This window comes from Eleginops maclovinus, chromosome 1 (genome assembly GCF_036324505.1).
Source record: "Eleginops maclovinus isolate JMC-PN-2008 ecotype Puerto Natales chromosome 1, JC_Emac_rtc_rv5, whole genome shotgun sequence".
Classification (NCBI taxonomy): domain Eukaryota; kingdom Metazoa; phylum Chordata; class Actinopteri; order Perciformes; family Eleginopidae; genus Eleginops; species Eleginops maclovinus.
The window spans coordinates 26,435,126-26,457,522 of NC_086349.1; the positions used below are offsets into that span (position 1 = coordinate 26,435,126).

General features: G+C 40.3%; 1 protein-coding gene across 1 annotated transcript; it reads right to left on the reverse strand.

Moving 5' to 3' along the window:
* Positions 1-2,017: 2,017 nt before the first annotated feature.
* Positions 2,018-21,357, reverse strand: elk1 (ETS transcription factor ELK1). The gene is made up of 11 exons (XM_063886390.1): positions 20,449-21,357; positions 14,705-14,913; positions 14,443-14,625; positions 14,183-14,350; positions 13,928-14,059; positions 13,300-13,725; positions 12,636-12,768; positions 12,407-12,546; positions 12,240-12,323; positions 11,917-12,024; positions 2,018-8,493 (listed from the first exon to the last, which is right to left on the reverse strand). Exons 1-11 carry the CDS (start codon positions 20,471-20,473, stop codon positions 8,395-8,397), a joined length of 1,707 nt encoding a protein of 568 aa, XP_063742460.1. The 5' UTR covers positions 20,474-21,357; the 3' UTR covers positions 2,018-8,394.
* Positions 21,358-22,397: the final 1,040 nt, after the last annotated feature.

Genomic DNA, 22,397 nt, shown 5'->3' on the forward strand with positions numbered 1-22,397 from the left:
TTAAACATTGAGGGGATTAAGAGCCTCTTATATTAACATATTGGGTTTGATGTAGGTGTTGTTTATTTTAATAACCTATATTATTTGTTAAATCTTCATCTGCAAAGTGGAAACATGTATAAAAGCTGTCAGATAAATATAGTCAAATACTTCCCTCAAATATGTAGAAGAGCAGCAACAACATAGTTATGAGTGAGTGAAAGCTCAGGAACACTTATTCACCCCTCATGGGAAATGGATTTTAAATAATATGAACAACAATATTTATTTAAACTTCAGAGAATTAAATAACTGTGAATAATATTTAATAAAAATGCAGCTGTTTTACCTTTCTGTTTACTCAACCCCAGAAACTCCCACAATGCAGTGCTGTTTTCCTGCCAACCTGTTTTATCTGTAAATGTATGTCAGCCTGTACTCAGCCTGTGTGTGTGTGTGTGTGTGTGTGTGTGTGTGTGTGTGTGTGTGTGTGTGTGTGTGTGTGTGTGTGTGTGTGTGTGTGTGTGTGTGTTTTTCCCAGACTGAACTCCTGCTGAGTGAAAACAATCCTGCAGCCTCTGAAATCCAGCTTAGTTCTGGATTAACACTGAAGTAAACATTAACTCCCATCAGGAGTGCAAGTGTGTGTGTGTGTGTGTGTGTGTGTGTGTGTGTGTGTGTGTGTGTGTGTGTGTGTGTGTGTGTTTGTGTGTGTGTGTGTGTGTGTGTGTGTGTGTGTGTGTGTGTGTGTGTTTGTGTGTGTGTGTGTGTGTGTGTGTGTGTGTGTGTGTGTTTGTGTTTGTGTGTGTGTGTGTGTGTGTGTGTGTGTCTTCATGTGAGTGTTTTTGTTTCTGTAAACATCTTTTGTCTGAGGGTAGCTCAGCAGCAAACATGATAAATAAATCATAATTCATTCAGAATAAATTCATCATAATTTTTTTATAAAAAACTTTATTTAAATTTGAAAAATATATTTAAAAAATGTTATTATTTTTATTATTATTCTGTTTATTTGTTTATGTAACATTATTTCATCCCTGCTTCTTTTGACTGTATATTTGTATTTATGGAAGAGAAGCATAGCTAATAACAACAATAACAACAATACTAATAATAACAATAACAATAATAATAACAATAATAATAATACTAATAATTTACAATAGTAACGGGTAACCTCCTTCTTGTGGTGACTCCCCGCTTATGTCGCTGTCAGCAGATTCCTTTCAACTCATGGAGTAATCCTATCCTAATAACTACACTGTGTGTGTGTGTGTGTGTGTGCGTGTGTGTGTGTGTGTGCGTGTGTGTGTGTTATTGATCTGGGTTCAGATCATAAGTGATGAGTCAGCAGATTATGAATCATCTCAAACATGACGATGACTTCCCCTAAAAACGTTTCGGAGATCAGACGTAAACACAGATTCACTTTATGATCAGATATAAGATTTAAAGTCTTTATGAAAAGATAAAGTCCTCCTTATATTCTTCTCAATTCAGTCAAATATAAACACCTTTAAGGTTTCCTCCACCAAAAATTAAAAAGCATCAGAAATCTACAGAAAAATCCATTACTGTTATTTTGTTGTTCCCAATAAAAAACTGAAAACCAACAAACATTTAAAGAGTTGAACTTCCGAAAATATATGAATGTATAATTGGATCAGTCAGGACTAAAGTTGGTTAAAATATTTAACAAAATAAAAGTAGAAAACAATATTAATATGAAATATTTTATGGAAGTTTTCTGACATATTTTCACTTTTAAGAAATTGACCGCATTTTCTTTAAGTTGGTTTAACCATCAGATCCTTTCCAATTCATTTTGTGTGACGCGACTAACTGTTCCATTTAATATACAATAAAACACATTTTTCTATATATATAAACATGTGATACTGCATATATCATGTACAAATCCTAATTTGTAGATCATTTGAGGTATTTGTAGTAAAACTATTGTGGTATTTGTTTGTTTTGCATGTGTTTGTAGAACAACAGGAATCATTTGTAAATCATCAACTCCAACAAAATGAAGTCATGTCCATAAAAAATAGCTTTTCTTTTAATATTTTTCTCCAGTAAATGACACATAGAACTCTGTCTCAGAAAAATAAAAGCAGGCCCGGCCCCTTTACATCAATAAACCCCTCGACCAATCACAGCCGAGGAGGGGCGGGACCACGCAGGATCTGACAGCGACGATTGGCCACAGGAAACAGCACGTCATCAACATACCCTCAGCCGTACAGAATATATATATTTGTATGTTCAGATTATATTTCATCTATGTACACAAAACATCTGATATAAAAAACAGTACGAAGTTAGCTCTTAGCAGGACCTGTCAATCACCCGACTCCGGAGCTTCCTGTCTGACTCTGGGAAAACAGGTTGTTGTTTTTTTAACATCAGTAACTGGAAAATAATTTCACAGCCAAAAGCACAAGGTCACAATCAGTTCAGTAAATGTAAAAAATAATCAAAATATTTAGTTTTTTTACGTCAAAGATTCATTTTAAGGGCCTAAAACCGTAAATCTCTGGGAATATTTTTGACGTTTGTTAATTTAGAGATGATTTTTAAAAATAAAAAAACTAGGGTTGGGATTTTTTAACATTTATAAATATTTTTAAAATATTTGTTTAAATTCTCTGTTAATTTCAAAAGTGCTCAATAAATCAGATTGCCCGAAAAAAATAAAATAAAGTATCTTATAAATGCGTAATGTCAAATGTAGCTTGATGAAAAATGTGAGGCGTTAATTACCATTAAAGTCATGCAAAGCCTTTCACATTTAAAAAACAATCCCAACAGACACAAAGGGGCACTTTTTGACAACAGGAAAAGCAGCATGACATTTGTGCGATTAAAGACCCCGGTGTCTCCACTGATGTCCACACACTTTTGGCCGTGTGAGGACGTGACAGGATGAAAGACGTGTAGAAAAACCAGAAAGATTTTGCATAATGATTTCAGACTCTGATTCTCCACAGCCGGTCAGACAGAAAGCTCCAGATGTCTCCCACAGATCTGTTCATTTTTTAAAATATATAAATGTAGAGAGACTTCAAGAGATCAGAGGATGAAACGAACACGTTAACGAGAGCTGTGGTTCACAACATGGGGTCGTCTTCACAGAACATCAAGCTTTTATGAAACGCTGCAAACATTTATCTCACAAACCGCTCGACTTTCACTGGATTATTGGACAAGTGTTCAAAATAATGTGCCAGTTTTACTACGAACCAATAAGTTCAACATTAAAATAAAAGCTAAATAAACCGGGGACCGATACCTCTCTCCATTTCCACTTCATATATATAAATGAAGAGGGGTCTAAATGACAAAGAGGAGATTTCTGTGATTGTGACGGTGGCTTCCATCAACTGTTTACAAGATAACCTTCCTTGGAATTGGTTTTAAGTTATATTTAAATTAAAGGATATCCACTGGTGAAAAGACATTTTAAAAGGATAATCCAGTTACTTCATAATATTCCAAACAATTGGTGTTTAACAATCTCAATCCTGATCAAAGTATTCCAGAGTTTTCTCCTAAAAGTGGATTTATTTCAATTCTAAAGAAGGGCAGCGCAGAGTTGATCCCGTATTGATATATATTAAGTCATGTTTTAATAATGATCTTATATAGGAGATGTAATTAATACAAGCTTACTGATTTAATATAGAAATGACAGGTTTTCTGATTAAGACCTCATTTTGTAATTTAAGCGCTGAATTTTTTTGGTCATCTTTTAATTAAACAAATAAATCCAAGGAATTATTTGATATGTCACTTTGGAACATTTGACTTTATTACTTTACATTTTCTAGACAGAAATATAATAAATGAATCCATAAAATGATATGAATTAATAATACATGTATAATTAATCAGGGATTCTCTAAATGGGATATTAGACCTTTATATTGTTACGTTTGAATATCTAAACACATTTTAAAAACTAAATATAAAATGTCTGAATATCATTTCACTTGATTCCAGTTTTCACATCATGTCCTGTTTAAAGTGGCACATCATTTTTTACAGCGTACAATTCTTGATGATATAAAAACATTCTTCCTGTTCTGCTGGTGAGAGAAACTCAAAAACCTTCGTCCCAAGTTCAGCTTTTCTTTTTTTAAAATGGCTTATTTTGATTCATCTTCATCATCTGGAGGATGTCTCTTTTTAAAAACGCGATGAAGATGCAGCTCTTTAAGGCTTCGTCGTCGCTCTTTAAACTCGAGGCGTTTGTGATAGAAAAATAGAGTCATGCCGTAGAAGGAGAAACAGTCGAAACACGATGGCTCGGTGCTGCGTTCACATCACCGCCGAGGCTAGGAAATCACAGCGTCAGGAACTGAGGTGTAGTTTAAAACGTGTGCAGACTTTTCTATGGAAATGTCTCAGGTTAGGTGACAGCTGAGGACATTGTGGGTCTCTTTCCAGGCTGATTAAATACCTGGAGCTCAGACACCACAGAGTGTCAAACAGTATGTAAGCTGTAGATCAGTAAATAACAACAACACTGAAAGCAGCTGAAAGGTTTCACAAGCCAAGAGCTGCTATTAGGTTTGGAAGTGGAAGGGATTTAGAAAAACAAGGTATTTCAAATAGTTTTTGAACTCAGAAGAAGGTCAGCAGACCTCCCCAAAGTGTTGCGCAACAGGGGGAATCACTGTTGAAACCTGCATCTGGATTTTTTGATTTGCAGTCCGAAAAAGCGATGATTATTGACCGTGTACTTATTTCTTTATCTATGAATTAAACTATTTGTCCCTCTTTATTTTGGCCACAAAAAAGTACTTTTTTAGCCAACATTTTTTACAAGATAAATGGTTCAAATAAAATCTATTTTAAGGAGAATATTAAAATAATGTAAACATTAATTCATTGTTTCAAAATGATTATACATTTGTTTGTCGATTTGAATTTGCTTCTAAAAATACATGTAATTATTATATTATATTAAAATAAAGCAAATTGTTGATCTTGAAAAAATAACTGGTCAAATTAGGCCTTTTCCACACTTTCAAGACCTTGAACAAACCCCCAAAACGTATATTTTTAAAGCATTAAATACTTACTTTACATTTTAGTATACCAACATCTGACGGTTCCCAATCAAGCGTGATCTTTCACGCTGACTAACTTCTCAGCAGTGTGTGCTTTTTTAATCCCATTGTAGTTGATGATATGTCGCCCTGGACGTCATTTATTCAGCGTGTCCTTTTTTTTAAGCTAGTGGTCTTGGCTTGTTTAGACTTTTTGCAGCGTGCCAACAACCTCAGATATGACTGTGATTTTGTTGTTGTTGTTAAAACTGCAGCGTCAGTTCCTGTGTGTGTGTGTGTGTGTGTGTGTGTGTGTGTGTGTGTCTTCAGCCTCGGCGTCACACACAGTAGCATAGCAACACGTCAATAACAGCGTAATCACGGGAGGGGGGGGGAGCGTCAGATGCTCCGCAGCAAGAACAACAACAACGACGTCGACGGCGGCGACAACAGTCAGGGTCAGGTTACCGTGGCAACAACAGAGCTAAGCCAGCATCAGTAAGAACAACAACATCAACATCAACAACAACTACAACAGTCTGTTCAGAGGAATCATAACAAGGGTCAGTTTTAGCTTAAAGACCCAAAAAAACGTTACTTTGTGGAAAATCGATTTTTGGGCCTTTCTGTTAGAGCTGTACCGAATGTCTTTATTCAAATGCAAAGCTTCTGTCCTCCTAGTGTCTGTCCTCCTAATGTCTGTCCTCTTTATGTCTGTCCTCCTAATGTCTGTCCTCTTTATGTCTGTCCTCCTAATGTCTGTCCTCTTTATGTCTGTCCTCCTAATGTCTGTCCTCTTTATGTCTGTCCTCCTAATGTCTGTCCTCTTTATGTCTGTCCTCCTAATGTCTGTCCTCTTTATGTCTGTCCTCTTTATGTCTGTCCTCTTTATGGCTGTCCTCCTTATGTCTGTCCTCCTAATGTCTGTCCTCTTAATGTCTGTCTGTCCTCCTAATGTCTGTCCTCTTTATGTCTGTCCTCCTAATGTCTGTCTGTCCTCTTAATGTTTGTCTGTCCTCTTAATGTCTGTCCTCCTAATGTCTGTCTGTCCTCTTAATGTCTGTCCTCTAATGTCTGTTCTCCTAATGTCTGTTCTCGTAATATCTGTCCTCCTAATGTCTGTCCTCCTAATGTCTGTCCTCCTAATGTCTGTCCTCTTAATGTCTGTCCTCCTAATGTCTGTCCTCCTAATGTCTGTCCTCCTAATATCTGTTCTCCTAATCCTGTTAATGTCTGTCCTCTTAATGTCTGTCCTCTTAATGTCTGTCCTCCTAATGTCTGTCCTCTTAATGTCTGTCCTCCTAATGTCTGTCCTCTTATTTTAGGACATCAATCCTCATAAAAAAGGTAGAAAATACTCCAAACCAAATCGTAAGTCTGAGTAAAATGATTAATTTGACTTTACTTTTAAAATGAAATCCATTATTTATATCTGAATGCATATAACCGTGGCCTCCCTTTGTTTGCAGCATGCGGGAGAGCACAGCTTTTCTTTTAGCGAAAAATACTGTGTTTTTAAAAACGCCAACAAATATGGACAAATATTTCACTGGATCAAAAACATTTTGGAAATGATTAGAATCTTTAAGTCTTTACAACCCTCTGGAGTTCTTGGTATGCACATTTTAGAGTAGCTCTAACCTTTGTGTGCACAAACTCGATTTAAACACCATAAATACACATGCAAAATATAACGTTCCAACTCTTCGGTACAGCCCTACTTTGTACAAAAACAGGTCATGTTTTTCTAGAGAACTGCAGCTTCTCTTTTAGGGTGTTTCTGCAGGTTCTGATGTTGCCACAAGTTTAACACATTGTGCATCTCAGAGGAGCCACTGAACAAAAAAGTAGTCCTCTTACTTTCCCTTTCTTCCTCCTCTAACTGGTGCATTAGCAGCTCTAAATCCAAGAGCCAGAGTTTGGTTTGTCCCTTCTGGGCTACTGCAGACACATGGCAGTCACCTTAAGAGCTTTCCATAAATAAACGAAGGGCTCACGTAAAGCTCACAAAAACACGTTTCTTATATTTTTTTGTGACTCTTTGACAATAAAGGTCCCTGAATCCTACACACTGGACCTTACTTTGTGGCAGAAACTGATGAAAACCTGCAGGCAACATCACCCTGCAGAGGTACAACACCACGAATCCGAGGCTTTCAGGAACAATACGCAGAAAAAACATTCACCGCTAGAAGCTGCTCGACAAAGATCTACTCACGCCTGGAATGAACGCTGAAATTAAAACGGTTAGCGGTAATTCATCTCTAAAACAAACACCTCTATCAACGCTGTAAAGCCAGAGGAATGTGACCAATAAGACTCTCGTCGTGCAGAGGGACTTCAGTTCATGTTCTTCTTTTAGAAAATATACAATCTGTCACATTAAGAGAGACTTTTATAGAGAAATAACTTGGCTTTGTTAAAATCTGAGCGCCTGCAGCTCAGCTCCATCGATCCCTCCTCTGTGATTGGTCCGTTCAAAAGTCATGTGGAGGAGTTTCGCCAATAACAGGCCATGCATAAGTGGAGAAAAAGGCGAGGCCGTTAAAAAAGCGGCCAATAACAGCGAAGCAAGTCCCCTTAAACATCCCGAAAAGTCTGATGGAATCCAGTATGGGGGGGGGGGGGTTTATAAAATGAAAGATTCAACAAGCTCGCCCTGCAGAGAAACGCTCAAACAGGAATAAATAACCACTTTTTAGAAAAAAACAGACGATAAATAGCCCCGAAAAGGACGTGTTTAGAGAAAAATCCAGACGTTTCCTCATGATTTCTAGTTCTGGTTCGCTTAAAAATGTCTGACAGGATTCAGGTTCGACCGTTTAGTCGATCCGTATTAAATGTAAAGTTTCTCCAGTAAAAACTCTGGTTCCAGTTTGCCGCTTTGCCTCCGTTTTACCTCTTTATAAATCTTGTTGACATCCATTAAAAATATCCTCAAGATGCGTCGTAGTTGCAGCCCCGTTAGAAGTACAAAAAAATAGATCCCTTCACCTCGTCCGTCTTCTGCAGCTTCTCAAGTTGCGTTCAAGTGTTCCGTTATTCCCAGCGTCACCCAATCTATCATCGCTATAAAACCTCTGACAGAAATGAAAGTTAAAGGAGGATGAAGCCCAGACATCCTGCTCTCTGCACCTTTAAATACAATTTCAGAACAGGGGTTTAAAATCTCCAACGACTCCTGACGACGACGATTCCCCACCAGTGAAACGTCCCCATTAACCACTCTCCCAGTCTTACCAGTGAGGCACACTACGTGGTTCCCGGTTTTTACTGGAGTTCCAGATCTCCTGCTTCCGGGAGGCGAGGCGAGTTCTGAGCCCAGCGAGGAGCTCCGTGAGGGCGGGCAGACGGCTCAGGGCTTCTGGGGTCCGGGGGACAGAACCACCGGGGTGGAGAGGCCGTCGACGCTCAGAGCCGGGATGTGGATCTGATTACTGCCGTTAGTGGGGAACTGGGGTGGGGGGGGAGAGAGAGAGAGAGAGAGCAATGATTTAATTTCACAAATGCCAAAATATTAGAAAAACATTACATGCCTTTAAAGCAGTTTGACTTTGAAATAACTCGCCTTCTCTGCAACGCTGAGCACCAAATCCTGAACATCAGCAAGAGAGGACTCTTTAAAGTAGAGACACTACATACTGATATACACCTGAACATCAGCAGGAGAGGACTCTTTAAAGTAGAGACTCTACATACTGATATACACCTGAACATCAGCAGGAGAGGACTCTTTAAAAGTAGAGACTCTACATACTGATATACACCTGAACATCAGCAGGAGAGGACTCTTTAAAGTAGAGACACTACATACTGATATACACCTGAACATCAGCAGGAGAGGACTCTTTAAAGTAGAGACACTACATACTGATATACACCTGAACATCAGCAGGAGAGGACTCTTTAAAGTAGAGACTCTACATACTGATATACACCTGAACATCAGCAGGAGAGGACTCTTTAAAGTAGAGACTCTACATACTGATATACACCTGAACATCAGCAGGAGAGGACTCTTTAAAGTAGAGACACTACATACTGATATACACCTGAACATCAGCAGGAGAGGACTCTTTAAAGTAGAGACACTACATACTGATATACACCTGAACATCAGCAGGAGAGGACTCTTTAAAGTAGAGACAGTACATACTGATATACACCTGAACATCAGCAGGAGAGGACTCTTTAAAGTAGAGACTCTACATACTGATATACACCTGAACATCAGCAGGAGAGGACTCTTTAAAGTAGAGACACTACATACTGATATACACCTGAACATCAGCAGGAGAGGACTCTTTAAAGTAGAGACTCTACATACTGATATACACCTGAACATCAGCAGGAGAGGACTCTTTAAAGTAGAGACTCTACATACTGATATACACCTGAACATCAGCAGGAGAGGACTCTTTAAAGTAGAGACTCTACATACTGATATACACCTGAACATCAGCAGGAGAGGACTCTTTAAAGTCTAAAGATTTAGGCTGATAAAGGATTGTTTTAGCAGAGCGGTGAAAAGATCTTCACACTTTATCTAACAACCGTAGATAAACTGATGACAGGTCATCACATGGTTCAGTCTTCAGCAGTCTACAGTGGCGGCTTTACGGACAGATGAAACACTCAGAGCAGATTATACCGATATACATAAAGCTTAACTGTGTGTGTAAGAAGTAGTATAGGATTAGAGCTGCTCTATGTCTCTCAAATCTCCAGATATTACATAAAGTCACTCAGAGACAAAGAGAATATCTGCTTCCCATTTCTAAAAATAAAACAACAAAGCTTTATTGAGAGTTGTATTTAAGAGAGGCAATGTATGACAAACACTCTGCAATAACACCGATACCTTCTTTCTGATATTCATTGACTCCGTTTCCATTTTTCTTCCATATCTATCTTTAGAAACAGATTCATTTTACATATTTTTTGGTATTTCTTTCATCGTGCCGGAAGCTAGGGTGTGTTAAATCTCCTGGACGGTGAGGCGGCCAAGCACTTTTGTTTTGGGACGTAATCAAACATACCGTAAAGCCGGAAGAGTTTTAAACCCACGTGTCGTACTGACTGCTTTCCTAATTTTAAGTAATGCTTAGTAATGCTGTCACACACACACACACACACACACACAAACACATAAGAGCTCAGTCGTTACCAAAACACACTTGGAGTATTATTGTTTGTCAACAGTCATGCTTTTTGGCTATCTGTCATCAAAATACCCAAAAACTAACCACCCAAGGTAACACCCGCCTTCTTACTAATATATTTAAAAGCCAGTTTTATTATTTCAGGGTTTATTTTTTTATATTTGTATTAATTTTATGTAACAGAAATACATATTTATATACATTAATTGCATGCAGTATATATCAACAGTTTATTCCTGAATTATTTGACTGTAAATAAATAATTCAATTGCAGATAAACTAAATACTGTCTGGTGTCATCCTGTAATGCTCAGCTCAACCAGCAGGAGGCGACAACGCGCACCAACAACCACAAGCACTGCTTTATAAAACCAGAGGGAGCTGTTCTTTTTTCCACCAGAGGAAGAAGACTAATGAAACCCTTTCCAAACGTTTCATAAGCTTCTCTGACTCAGCTGAGATTATTATGATGTTTATAATAACGAATTGATGATGAAGAGGTTGTAATTTTCCACGCTCCTGGACGTCTTCTTAGTACTGCTGTGACAAATCTTTACCAGAATCAGAAGTACTTTATTATCACACATTACCTCCCATAAAAACTGTGTTATGTGGATTATTAAACCAATAAGTTTGGTTTTAAATGTTTTGACAGACCTGAACACAGTCACCAGGTTGATTGTGATTTGGCTGAACTGCACCTTTAATTATTGTGTGTTATCAGATAACAGATGGAGGACAAACTGAGCCAGAGACCTGCAGAGACACCAGCAGTTTGTGTGTGTGTGTGTGTGTGTGTGTGTGTGTGTGTGTGTGTGTGTGTGTGTGTGTGTGAGAGAGTGGGCGCAACCTGGATAAAGGTAGAGGTACAGGTACATGCAGTGCGCAGTGTGTGCTTGTGTGCTTGTAAGGTAAATAAATGATATAAAAATAGGTTGAAATTAAGAATAGAACGTGCTGTACCATCAACAATCGTTCTGAATAGTGTCCAAATATTTGGAGGCATTACAGCTCAAGTTCAACTTCAGCCTGAGAACAAAAGGTTGATTCTTGTTTTAGTTTCAGTTAACAGCGAGGAGAAACGTGTGAAACCTTCAGAAGCTGTGAACTAACGTGTGAACTCTGCAGACCTGTGAACAACCTCCAAATTATACTTTCTGTTTTACCGATGATACAGGAGAGCTAAAACTACTGCTTCAAACTATGAGTATCTCTCAGAGGGATTTGGAACACCAGAAAAGAGCATTAATGAACAGGAAATAACCTTCATTCAGAGCGGGAGAACCAGGAGTCATTTCTAAATCCACCTTTTTATATTCAGATGATATTTTAGTTAGAAGTCTCAACAATTCCTCCTCATGTTGACCTTTTGTCTTGATCTTTTTAGTAGAATAAAGTGGTACATTTGTTTGTTTCTCGTCTCTAAATCTAAAACTATCGCTTCCACGTTGCTGTTTTTTTCATCGCTTTTAAATTTCTAACGATGAAACACATTTTTTGTAGGTTTTTCAAAATAAAAAGCTCCTCTAGCAACCCGAAGAGAATAATAACTGCTTTCCTTTGATGCTTTTATTTTGAAAAACATTTTGTATTGTGTTTTTTCTTAATTTATAAAGAAAGTGTTGTTTGTGAAACCTGGATTAAACTGAATTTACCATGTGAGATATTCTAGTGCGGTCACACCTGGCTGTGATGATGGGGGGGTTGTCTATTACCTGGAAGGAGAGTTTGGCCGGAGAGCGAGGAGCGATGGGGCTCAGGGTGCTCCAGAAGTGGATGGTGGAGGGAAGAGGACTGGGAGTCAACAGGACCGGAGTCTGGACCTGGACACACACAGACACAGACACAGACACACAGACACAGACACACAGACACACACACACACACACACACACACACACACACACACACACACACACACACACACAGTTAAAATAAGGCATTTTCCTAACTTTACAAACTTTGTAGAAACCCTAAAAGTAATTTGTTGTCACTTATTTACACACACAAACACAAACACACACAGGTGAGTGCTTACCAGCGAGTGTGAGGTGAAGACGGTCGGGGTGAGTGTGTTGGTCGCAGATCCAGGAGCCAATAAACTGTTAACAGCTGCATTCACCTGCAGAGGGAAACAGGAAGTGATGTCACAGGCTCATGTCAATTATACCTCTATCAAAACAAAGGTAAGTGTTTCATGCAAACCTTATCCAGGGAGAGGCCGGGTGGGAGTGAGGGGGAGGAGGGCAGCTCGAGGCCTCGGGGCTTCTTTGGTTTAGGAGGAACAGCGTCTGATGTCACAGCAGGATTAACCACTGGGGAGTGGGTCACCGGGGCGGGGGGATCTGAGAGACAGAAAATCTCAGTCTCGGTTGATAACACGGTAAATGTTCTCTCAGTGTGAAACTCCTCAGTGAAAACACTTCTCCGTTACCTGTTTGCATGTCCTCGCCCTCCCCTGCAGGCTGCTGACCTGTGACCCCCTGCTCCATGCAGGGAGGGGGAGGGCTCTCGACGATAGTGATGGGGGGCTCTGGTTCCCCTGAGCCGCAGATCAGCTGAGGGACCTGGAAGGAAGAAAAATATCATAAAATATTACGTGAATATTTGTAAAATTATCGTTAAAAGAAAATACAGAAAATATCAATAATACATATTTTAAAAGTTTTAAAAAAATCTAAAATATCATTAAAATATTAAAGAATTTATCTGAAAACATCCACAAATTCCAAAAGTCATATATAAAAAAATATAATAGAAATATAAAAGAATTAAGGTACAAATATAAAAAAGTGTAATTATCAGTAAAATAATTTAAAAAAAGGTAAATATCTGAAAATATCAGAAATACACACATTATTTTATAAAATATCCTTAAAATATGAAATCATAAATGTGAAAATATAAAAAGTAATATTTTAATATATAACTAAAAAATATAATTTAAATGTAAAACAATATAAGTAAAAATATCCCAAAACTCAAGTAATATATCAAAAAATCATTAAAATATTAAAGAATTTATGTATTAAAGTAAAATTATCCCTAAAATAACATTTCATTTTATTTTAGGGATCACAATGATTTCTCACTCTCACCTCCTCCACCTGTTTCTCCTTCAGAGACACCATCTTCAGCAGCTCCTCCTCTGACGGCAGGTTCTCCTCCTTGATGACGATGGGAGGAGGAGGGGGACGGACGTTAGATGGGGGAGGAGGAGCGACGGAGGGAGGAGCAGCCGCCATGGCCGCTTGATGCTGCTGCTGCTGCTGTGAGGGAGGGGGGTTGATGATGACGAAGACAGGCTGATGATTCGGGTGAGGAGCAGAGTGGGGCTGAGGGGGGTAACTGGCCTGGCTGGTGACTACCCCACACTCGTCCTGCCCATGAGAAGCCATCGATATGTGAGGGGGAGGCACAGGACTGGACCCACTGATGGGGATGAGGGGGGTCAGGGAGGACGGATCACCGACACTGGTGAGATAAATCTGGGGAGGGTCGTTTAGAGGGGGTGCAGGAGGATTCTGGGAAAAAAGAGACGAGGACTTTTGAACACAGAGGATGGCGAAGTGCAACAAGCAGTGGTTAAGGACCAGTTAGTTACTGGGACAAATAGAGCAGTGCAGAGATGATTATTGGATTGCAGAGAATAAACTTTTATCTTTTTGAAATGTTTTTTAGGGTTTCATTCAAATGACCAGTCAGGGGGCGGGACCTGATGCTGACCTGTGATTGGCTGTTGGTGCAGGTGGGTATCTGCGGGCTGAGAGCTGGAGTCGCACACGGAGACGGCTGAGTGACGATCACCTGCAGAGCAGAGTCCATCGAACGAGGAGGAGACTCTGATATTACACAGACCTGAGGAGGAGGAGGAGGAGCAGGAGGAGGAGGGGAGGAGGAGGAGGAGGGGAGGAGGTTATAATTATCATTAAAATAATATTTTCTCTGCATCTCTCTAAACTCAAACACGCTCTCTCTCACCTCCTGTAGATCGACCTTGGCGGCGGCGTCTTGCTGTATCAGCAGCTCTGTTTTGATTGGCCGTGGGTTGGGCGAGGACTGCAGTGATTGGATGGTGAAGGTGGAGTAGAGGCCAGACTTCATGTAGTCGTTACGGGAACTTTTCTGAGAGCCGCAGGGTGACGTGCGCTGGGGATCGAAACAGAAACCAATCAGTGATCAGAGAGTCAGAGAGTTATATGGTGCACAGAAATACAGAGAGGAAGGAAGTCAAAGTGTACCTGGGGTAAGCCCTTTGACGGACAGGTCGAGGTCCCGCCCCCGAGGCATTTTGATTGGCCGTTAGGGTCGGAGTCCCTCCTCTGGCCCTCCTCTCCGTTACGAAGCCCCTCAGCCATGGAGTGGTCGGGCTGACTGACAAACTTATAGACAAACTTCTGACCGCTCACCTTCTTTATGATGTTCTGAAATGAACATAAATAAACGACTGTCAGAAAATGATATATTATTAAATGACATTATTGCATTTATTATGAGGGTCACCTTGTCGTAGTAGTATCTCAGCGCTCGGCTCAGCTTGTCGTAGTTCATGTTGTGCTTGTTCTTGCGGAGACCCCACAGCCGCGCCACCTCCTCGGCGTCCAGCAGCTTGAACTCTCCGTCCTCACCCGTCCAGGAGATCAGGTGACGCTGCCGCTGGTCCTCCAGCAGGTGGAGCAGGAACTGCCACAGCGTGATGGACGGGTCCATAGCTGAGGGACAGACAGAGCTTCGGTATCAATACCACAGTACATTAAAGAGGCCCTATTACGCTTTTGGGGGGTTTTCCCTTTCCTGTCGGGTGATGTATAGGTTTTCCCCTCATATCTCCTCAGGTAACTTACCTATGAGACCATAAAAAAAATACATTTAAAGGACATGGAATCATAGAGGTAGAATCACAGAGTTAGACAGGTGGACAGACAGGTAAACACACACACACACACACACACACACACACACACACACACACACACACACACACACACACACACACACACACACACACACACACACACACACACACACACACACACACACACAGTAGTAAATAAATGAGCCAGGGACTCTCCTGAGAAGGTCACACTAAACAGATTACAGTGAGAGATGCTAATGAGGCTCATTACCATCTGCTGACCTGTTACACAACCAACCCATCAAACACCTTAGAAACCATCGCCATGGTGAGAGACCTTTCATCAATGGTAACCAAGGGAGAGGACGGTGGGCGAGAGAGGTTCTAACCCAAACACAGAGAGAGAGAGAGAGAGGGATGTGAAGAGGTGCCCTGCTTAAAGGCACTTCAACACAACTACTGATGCTCTCTGTTGGCTCAGGATGACTCAAGCATGACGCAGCCTGAATATTAGATAAAGATATGAAGTGCTGAGTAAATATGTGCCATTTTCTGCCTGCTAAAGCTGGGCAAAGCATGTGCCTCAGTTATTCTGCTTGGGACTTATTTCATATTAAAAAACGTGTTCAAGCACCTGATTTCAAGACGCTTTTTGGCAAAAACATTTCCTAATTTTAGTCACATTTTACTAAGATTTGTTAGTTTTGCTTAAAATGTTTTCTGCATTTTTATATTTTTAGTTCTTCTAATAAGAAGTTTATTCATGCCACACCCGGAATACACAGTATGTAGATTGCTGCTTGTAAAGCAAAATAAATCTCAACAAGTACATGAATTTACTGCAATCACTGCAGGCCAATCAGAACAGAGCTGCTGATGCAATAAGTCGCCGCCGCACAGGTAGATCGACGAGAGGTGAGAGACAGTGGCCCAATTGCAAACCATACCCTACCCACTCCCGCTCCGTGATGGAGTGAGCTCCGTCTGTAGTCTCACTCGCAGCTGAACGAGGCTCCCTTCTTCCCGGTGGAGGGTGTAGATACAGCGGCAAGCTTTGGGACGAACTCCCCTCTCTCCGGGCGAAGCAGGAAATACCGTAACTTTTCATAACAACGGTTTCAAATCAGCATCTCTGGACAAAAAATTAAATAATCACTCAAATAAAACTCCACAAATCTTTAATGGCGTTTCTTTATTTGCAAACCTCTTTTCTTTTTAAAATATGATGTTTATAAGCTGCTTTGTTTTCGCACTAGTCTCTAAATATATACAACTTCATAATTAAATTCACAGGTACTGTTAATATTCCTGAGTAAAACACAAAACAACAGGCAACATCTGTATGATATGTAATGTGTGTCTTCATTAGCGCAGTTCACCCGTCTAAATGTTTGCAGGAACTGTTTGTACACAGCGTGTTTCCTGACGGACACACACAGCGGTGAGTCCGGTCAGGTAGGGCAGCAGGTGAACTCAGGTGCGATGCAGACTCGCTGTTGGAGGGCTTGATAACCCACTCCCACTCCACACTCGTTGGTTTGGAACGGCACTTAATGTGGCGGACCCTCCGCGGGAACGTGCAAACGGAGGGGTAGGGTGTAGGGGTCGGTTTGGAATTGAGCCAGTGTGTTTGAGTGGAGAGGGAAAATAACACTGTTCGAATTCAAGCACATTTTAGGACCATTTAAATAAAGGGTAAAAAAGGTCGTTTATTTAGCTCCATCAAAAAAATGATAATGTAAGTCAATGTGAAAAAGAATTTGTAAGTTGGTCCTGAACTGACTCAATCCTTCCAACTACATGAAAGACGGCCACCAAACACGTCGTTTTTTAGAAGGTTTTTTATTTTCCAGCTCTCATGCTGATTTAGACCAACAATGGGAACCATAGAAAGCCTCACATTGTATGATTTCAACAGACTGTCAAAACCGACGGACACACACTGGAATGACTCAGAATTCATAATCAGATTGACGATTATGAATATTTTCTACGCCTTAATCAGTCAATCTCAGCTCTGACAGCCCCTGGGTCTGACTGACACTCTGCCTTTGTGTGAAACAAACGTTCAGCCTACTCAGTCAGGACACAGTTAAAGCAAAAGCATCAGCAGGAGGCTTCTTTACCTCCCGTCTGAACCTGAGGACAGAACCAGATCTCTGCAGGTTCAACACACACACACACACACACACACACACACACACACACACACACGAAGGCGGTGAATGGAGGCAGAAGCTTATCTCCGTCCCCCCGGTGTCTCTACAACAAAAGGTAGTGTGTTTATGGTTTATTTCCACAGAGACGTTCACTAAGCTTCTCGCTGCTTTTCATCCCAGTATGATTCACTTTGCACTGGGAGCTGACCAGCAGAACAACCACAGACACCGGCAACAGCAATAATGTGGAGAAAAACCACACAAATATGATAACTCGTAGGACGGTGTTTGAAGGTGTACTTACTTCCACACCGTGTAATAACATTCCCGTGAGCCTCCATGTTACCTTTCTTTAGTGCTAATTAGCAAACGTTAGCAGGATTATACGCTAAGATTGGAACAGTAAACACTACATCTGCTGATTATCAGCCTGTAAACATCAACAAGTTGTGAGTTTAAACTAAAGATCATTCATATCATAGCCTGCATTCAAGAGGTGTTTTAAATATGTGTTGTTGAACGGCTCACACAGAGCAGAGGGAAACAGAGACAAGACCAAGAGGAAAATCCAGACCACTTTCTCCACCATAGAAGAAGAGCGTGGTTTCCCGACCACTTCCTGTTCGGCTGTTTCTCTACTTCCTGACATCACTCCGTCACTCAAATCAAATCTGAACTGCAGACAGAAGACACTACAGATGTTACACTGTTATCCAAAGCCACTTACAATGGGTTTAATCAACCATGAGGATACAAATGGGCCAAACCATTTTAAGTGCAACTAGATTAGCTTCAAATGGGCTAAACCATTTTAGTATATTAGCTTCAAATGGGCCAAACCATTTTGAAGGCTAGTACATTAGCTTTAAGGGCCAAAACGTGTTGAAATTAACTTAAAAATTACCAAAACTCCCAAAACTCCCAAAACTTCCATAATTCTGCAGTAATACTCCCATAATTCTGTTGAAATTACCAACACCACTGTGACTCAGCCCTTCGCCCCACCTCCCGTCAGAAACGTGTCACATCGCTCAAACATTATTCAAACACTAAGGCATCACAGTGCGTCAGTGTTGCCGTGACAACATGTGAATATATCATCACTGAATTCGAGCATCACGTCTGTAATGAGGTCCTTTCCATCGATCACTTTGAGTTAATATTCACATGTTTCTCATCCTGTTAACGGGATGTCCATGAGAGTTCTTTATGCAACACCAGGGCCCGACAGCGTCTTCACTTTTTGTTTGCGCAGACTCAGGGTTCAACAGGGGGTATGAAGAGTGGGTTGAATATATTGAATAAATTAGCACCTGTCGGCTGCCAAATAAAGGAAAATGTTGGCCGTGGCTTGTAGAAAAACTCAGGTCACATGCAACCACTTCAGTTTGTATATATTACGAAATTAAAGCAATTCGTTATTTGAAAGATAGTCAGGGATTAAGGTTACATGACATATATTCTTCATTTCTACTTTCGTTTACCCATTCAAAAGTGTCCAACGTAGAGGAAGGCAGAAAAAACAGGCCAGTAGAAATGTTCAGTGAGCAGCCGCAGAGGCATTTGAGGATCTCTTCATTTAAATTTCAGACTCTGGTTGGAAAGATTCTGGTACTGAATGAAGGACTGCACCATATTTGACATTTTCACCAGATTCATTTCAGAAGATGTTTGTAAAGAAATAATAACTCTAGGAATATCAGGGGGATATTCTAGCAGAGAGCATCTGAATAAAAGCACATCTCTCTGATCAGTTTTATACAGCTGACAGTGTATTTCCTTTAGCCTTTTCTCATGTTCCTCGCTCATTTCAAGAATATGGTCACCAACAGCCCGAGCCTGCTCCGGTTGTTTGATTAATAAATGAAAAGGTGATTGTGATCAGTAGTTCCCTTTGCACGCAGAGCCTGCATGTCCCTCCCTGCTTGCAAAGCCTTGAATTAAATTGTGTTCTGCCTGACAGAAATCTCTTTTATAGCAGTCATGGAGACTTACAAACGTTCAAGCTTTGAATCAAGCATGATGCAGTTGAGTGAATTGTGCTTACTTGACATTTTTTATGCTGAGGTGTGACTTTTTTGCAACTCGATTATATTGTCATCACTATTAGTTGTAGTGAATAGCAGTTAACGCTGCATAAATTAGTCTATTGGGTAACAAAATACTCCTTACCAATAGCTCTGCTACTGTCACTTGGTTTAAGTCACTGCGACTAAAACACCATGGATGAATTACAACATGCATGCACACTTTTTCAGCCCAAAGCTGTTGAAGTTAATTATTCAAAGCTCCTCACATTCTGTCGATTATGAAAGTCATTAATGCTTTAAATTCTGACTGCAGAGGCTGAAGCACACCCTCAATATCTTGTAAACAGGTGTGTATGAGAAGTAAGAGAATAAGGACTTCCAGCATACTGTCCTTTACTTCCAATTTAATAACAAATAATAAGTGACACCACATTTCCACCCTTGGACTTTAATCGGGGGGAAACTTTTATTGCAAATAAGCGACAGTGTGCATGACTCTCACTTCTCTAAACTATAATTCCTGCATTAAGTGAACCTTTGTATTGGGATCCTGCTGGCCTTGTTGGGATTGTATTCTCATTTTGAACCGGCTCTCCGCCCTATCTCTTCGATTTTGTGGCTCCCTAACTTCCTTCCTTCCTCACTCCCTGATGGGTCATCTGGTTTTTCCCGTATTTCTTCAAGAGTAGGAGCTGAGGACATGACTCCAATGAAATGAATAACAGATTCCTGTAGGTTTGGGTTGTTGAAAAGATTTTGGGATAACGAAACTACAGAACTCAACTAAATTTATAACAAGGGTCTAGTGTTATACCTTTCAGTGAGAAAAGAGATAATTATAAACTAAAGACGCTCTACTTTAATACACCTGGCTCAGTGAAGATGAACTCTCAGGGGGCAAGTAAGCACACGCTGAATGAAAAAAAAAATCAGTTTCAACAAACATTCATTATCAGGACAATTGCTGCTTAAACACACACACACACACACACACACACACACACACACACACACACACACACACACACACACACACACACACACAAATAGCTGCAGGCTGCTGCAGGCCTCAGCAGCATTCACACACCTGTTGAAACGCTATTGCTGCAGCTTCTTCCCTCCAAACCGCACAAAAACACACGCAGGGCTGCAAAACACACACACCTGCAGTATATAAACACAGCATGCAGCAGCATCTCTTACCGTTTATCAGCGGGTTTGAATCCATCTCCAGCGAAATGTTGAGTCTCTCCTGCAGATTGTCTCCCAGCAGCAGGCTCAGACCTCCTGCATGCTGCTGTGTGCTTCTTGTTGTTTATCTGTCTGTCTCTCAGTGTGTCTGTCTGTCTGTCTGATGGGGGGTTTGTGTGTTTACAGCTGTCAGAGCCGGGCTGAGGAGGCTGAGGAGGAGGCGACGTTCAGCAGCTTCTTCCCCGACCTGCTGGCGTTATGTAACCGCAGAGAGCTGCTGCTGTAGCCGCTGCCAGGCTCCAGAGCCTCCATGCTAACAAAATACTCTCCTCACAGCAAGAATAAATTAAAAAGTTTAGCTCAGCCCGAGAACCACAAAAACAAACCGCCAGAAACAGACCCCAAAGACACCATCAACAGGCGTGTTTACAGCTTTTCGTCCCACGTAACTTCATGCTAATTGATATTCTCATGATAACACATGTCTAATAACTTTGTGTTATTATAGAAATATAAGTTATGGTGACATCCCTCTGCTGTCAGTGGATGTTTTGACACACGCTAATAGGAGCTAATTAGCTAACTACCACTGCCAACACTGCCAGGCTTCATTTTATGTTTGTTTTACACTAAAAACGTATTATTTTTATCTTATCATAATATTCCATTATAGTCGATATTAAACGATTGATTTCTCACAAAGTTTCTCCCAAGGTAAGGGGGGTTTTTTTTTCTGGGGGCTGAAGCTGTTAGCCTAGCGTGCTAACTAGCCTAGCTTAGTTTAGTGACAGCCCCCGCCCTCCTGCTGGTGCGTCAGTCCCGAAACAGCGCTCTCACTGCGGACTGGAGTTCACCAGAAACCACCCTCACGCAACGGAGGAAAAGTCATTTGAAAAATAAAAAAAATACAGATTTTTAAATCAGTTTGACGGCCAGCAGTGTCCGTCTCTTCGGAGTGTTTGCCTCGTTTCTTCCTGTTTGTTTGGACGAACGCCTCCTCACTACTTTTCTCAACTGTCAGGTTAACTGCCATTAAAACAGCTCCACTTCCGGTGGTGGATTTCAAAGTAAATCATCGGTTGACCAGGTAGACTGTTTATATAAAGTGAAAGTGTACATTAATCTACATTTCTTCGTCGCTTTGGTCATTTTCTGCAATATTTGGCTTAATGTATTTATTTAATATAATTTGCACTGTTTATTTTTTAATGTGTTTTATTGTTTAATGTCTTATTTGTATTTGTGTTGCATTGTTGGCAGAGCCTGGCAGATTTGCATTGCCGTATCGACACTAGCATATGACAACAAAGCCTTTGCATCCTCTTGAATTTATTTTATGTTTTCACCACATAGTTCCAGAGATAGCTAAAGAGTTCCTTTTCATTTGCAGTCCCTGGGCAAGTTATTGGTTGCCCAATCTTACAATACTTGAGTTTGCAATTCACAATTCAACATAATACAACATATAGAGGTTACAATAAGGTGCACCACAATATGATACAACATAGAACAATAATAATAACAATTCATTTTATTTATCAAGCACTGTATTCAGAGACACTTTACACTATAAAAATCTAGTCTTAAAGGTGAATATCTGTCAGTGTTTTGAAGGTGGGGAGGTCAGTACAGTCTCTGATCTTTTGTTGGAGTGATTTCCAGTTTGTGGGGATAGACAGGAGGTTGGTTTCTGTAGAGCAATTGTTATGTGCATTTTCTACAGCACTTTGAACACTGCTTCACTTTAATACATATTTTAGTAGGAGCATTGTAACAATTGTAATGGTTGTACGTAGAATAATAAATATAAGCTTGAACTTGAACAGGGGACTGCATTAAAGGTTAAAATGCAAAACGCTTCAGAATCTCCACCTTTTCATCAACACCTTCCTATATATGTTTTATTGTTTTGTACACAAGCAAATATCTGGGTTAGAAAATGTAAAAAATCGTTTTATCTT

Coding starts and splice junctions, on each gene's coding strand:
- elk1 (XM_063886390.1), bottom strand. CDS start 20,473: ATGGATTCAAACCCGCTGATAAACG. Junction 14,914..20,448: donor TTCAAACCCGCTGATAAACG/GTAAGAGATGCT, acceptor TCTGTCCCTCAG/CTATGGACCCGTCCATCACG. Junction 14,626..14,704: donor TGAGATACTACTACGACAAG/GTGACCCTCATA, acceptor TGTTCATTTCAG/AACATCATAAAGAAGGTGAG.